The sequence below is a fragment of the Leptonychotes weddellii genome, chromosome X (genome assembly GCF_054177405.1).
Source record: "Leptonychotes weddellii isolate Sample4059 chromosome X, ASM5417740v2, whole genome shotgun sequence".
Taxonomy (NCBI): domain Eukaryota; kingdom Metazoa; phylum Chordata; class Mammalia; order Carnivora; family Phocidae; genus Leptonychotes; species Leptonychotes weddellii.
The window spans coordinates 16,634,960-16,637,139 of NC_138385.1; the positions used below are offsets into that span (position 1 = coordinate 16,634,960).

Below are 2,180 nucleotides of genomic sequence, written 5' to 3' on the forward strand. Positions count from 1 at the left end.
GGTGCTCAGCAACAACAGCACAAAAAACACAGGAGAAGCTGGCAACGTAAATCCAACCAGGGATATTAGCAGAAGGTTTTCACAGACCTCAAGGGTTCCATGAAAGACTCCATTTACATAATATCAGTTCAGATCAAAGAAGTACTTTGCAACACTCTATGCCAAGCACCATGGTAGATACTAGTGCAATGAGAAAATGGAGGCATGAACAATTTAGGAGTGACCAATAGACATAAGAATAAGCAATATTTTAGCTAAAAGTATCAGAAGGTACCCTCTTTCTGGAGATTAGTAACTTAAGCTGACAGAAGTTCAGTTTTGGAAAATGGTGAACAAGTAAGAGAACCAGGAAGATGGTCTCTCTCTCTTCTCTTCTTACTTGAAAAAAAATAAAAATAAATAACCCAAGAAGGTTATCTGGTGGAAGAGGGATGAAGAACTTTTCATATAACCATTTTCAAAAGGATGAGGAATTTGCTATTTTCCTAGGGAAGGAGGAAATTCCTAGCTTTGCCTCTATTCTCATTATAGATATCCCATTTGTATCCCTTATCTTTTGAAAAGGATCCTGTATGTCCTAATTATTTCCACCTTTCTCACACCAGCCCTCCCTCTTTATTCTCATTCTTACAGGTAAAATGAAGCAACTGCATTGGCACCCATCCAATGAATAGTGGCAAATAGGAAGAATGGCCATAGATAATGCTACAGCAGTGTTTGAGTTTCTCCTTATTGGAATCTCTAACTATCCTGAGTGGAGAGTCACATTTTTCACATTGGTGCTGATAACTTACCTGAGCACATTGTTGGGGAATGGACTTATCATCTTTCTTATCTACTTTGACCCCCACCTCCACACTCCAATGTACTTCTTCCTTACTAATCTGTCTTTCTTAGACCTTTGCTATGGAACCGCTTCCATGCCCCAGGCCTTGGTGCATTGTTTCTCTACCCATCCCTACCTCTCTTACCCACAATGTTTGACCCAAATGAGTGTCTTGTTGGTCTTGGCCACAGCAGAGTGCCTCTTACTGGCTGTCATGGCCTATGACCGTATGGTTGCTATCAGCAATCCCCTGCGCTATTCCGTGATCATGAATGGCCCAGTGTGTGTCTGGCTGGCTGCTACCTCGTGGGGGGCATCACTTGTGCTCACTGCCATGCTTCTCTTATCCCTGCAGCTTCACTTCTGTGAAGCTAACATCATTAACCATTTTGTCTGTGAGATTCTTTCCCTCCTTAAGCTGGCCTGTTCTGATACCAGCCTCAATGAGCTTATGATCCTCACCACAGGCATCTTTACCCTGTTCCTACCCTTTGGATTAGTTCTTCTCTCCTATGTCCAAATTGCCACTACTGTCCTAAGGATTCGCTCAGCCCAAGGTAGGCTCAAGGCCTTTTCCACCTGTGGCTCTCATTTGACTATGGTGACGATCTTCTATGGGGCAACCATCTCCATGTATATGAAACCTCATTCCAAGTCATCCCCTGACCAGAACAAGTTTATTTCAGTGTTTTATGGGGCTTTGACACCCATGCTGAACCCCCTAATATATAGCCTGAGGAACAAGGATGTTAGAGGGGCAATGAGGAAAGTTATGGCAAAAAGGACATGAGCCTTCTTTGTTTCTAAACTCATATATATATATATATATATAAATTTTATTATGTTATGTTAGTCACCATACAGTACTTAATTAGTTTTTGATGTAGTGTTCCATGATTCATTATTAGTTTCAAGACATCAACTACATCCTTACTGATGGTAAACAATTGTTTAAAGGGTCTGACTTTACCCTTGGTAGAGCAGGTGGTTATCATTTGAGAAGCTTCAGGAAGTGCTCCCACCCTAAAATATTACCCCCACTAAGGCTTGAATTTCCATTAGAGGGTCTTTACATATAACATGTTAGTGGTCACCCGCTAGGTCACAGAAGAGACCTAAGCAGCAAGACAATCTCCTATGACTATTAGCAGAAGGCAAGTCATAACTGAATTGGAAAAATAGGACAAAGGATGGTGTAATAAAAGACAAGAAGACAAACATCAGAAACTTTACAACTTTACTGGAGGCAAGCTCTGTTGTGAAAGCACAATTGGCTTGCTCTGCTTAACCTCAGAATCATGAGAAAATTGCATCATAGCCATTTCCTACATTCGTGTGGAGTGGTTTTCCCCTT

The 2,180-nt window shown here is 41.3% G+C and overlaps 1 protein-coding gene across 1 annotated transcript; it reads left to right on the top strand.

Moving 5' to 3' along the window:
• The first annotated feature begins 689 nt into the window (after window positions 1–689).
• Window positions 690–1,831, top strand: LOC102744370 (olfactory receptor 13H1-like). The gene has a single exon (XM_006746749.2). It carries the CDS (start codon window positions 690–692, stop codon window positions 1,614–1,616), a length of 927 nt encoding a protein of 308 aa, XP_006746812.1. The 3' UTR covers window positions 1,617–1,831.
• Window positions 1,832–2,180: the final 349 nt, after the last annotated feature.

Excerpts from the sequence above, each read along its gene's own strand:
- LOC102744370 (XM_006746749.2), top strand. The coding sequence starts at position 690 with ATGGCCATAGATAATGCTACAGCAGTGTTTGAGTTTCTCCTTATTGGA.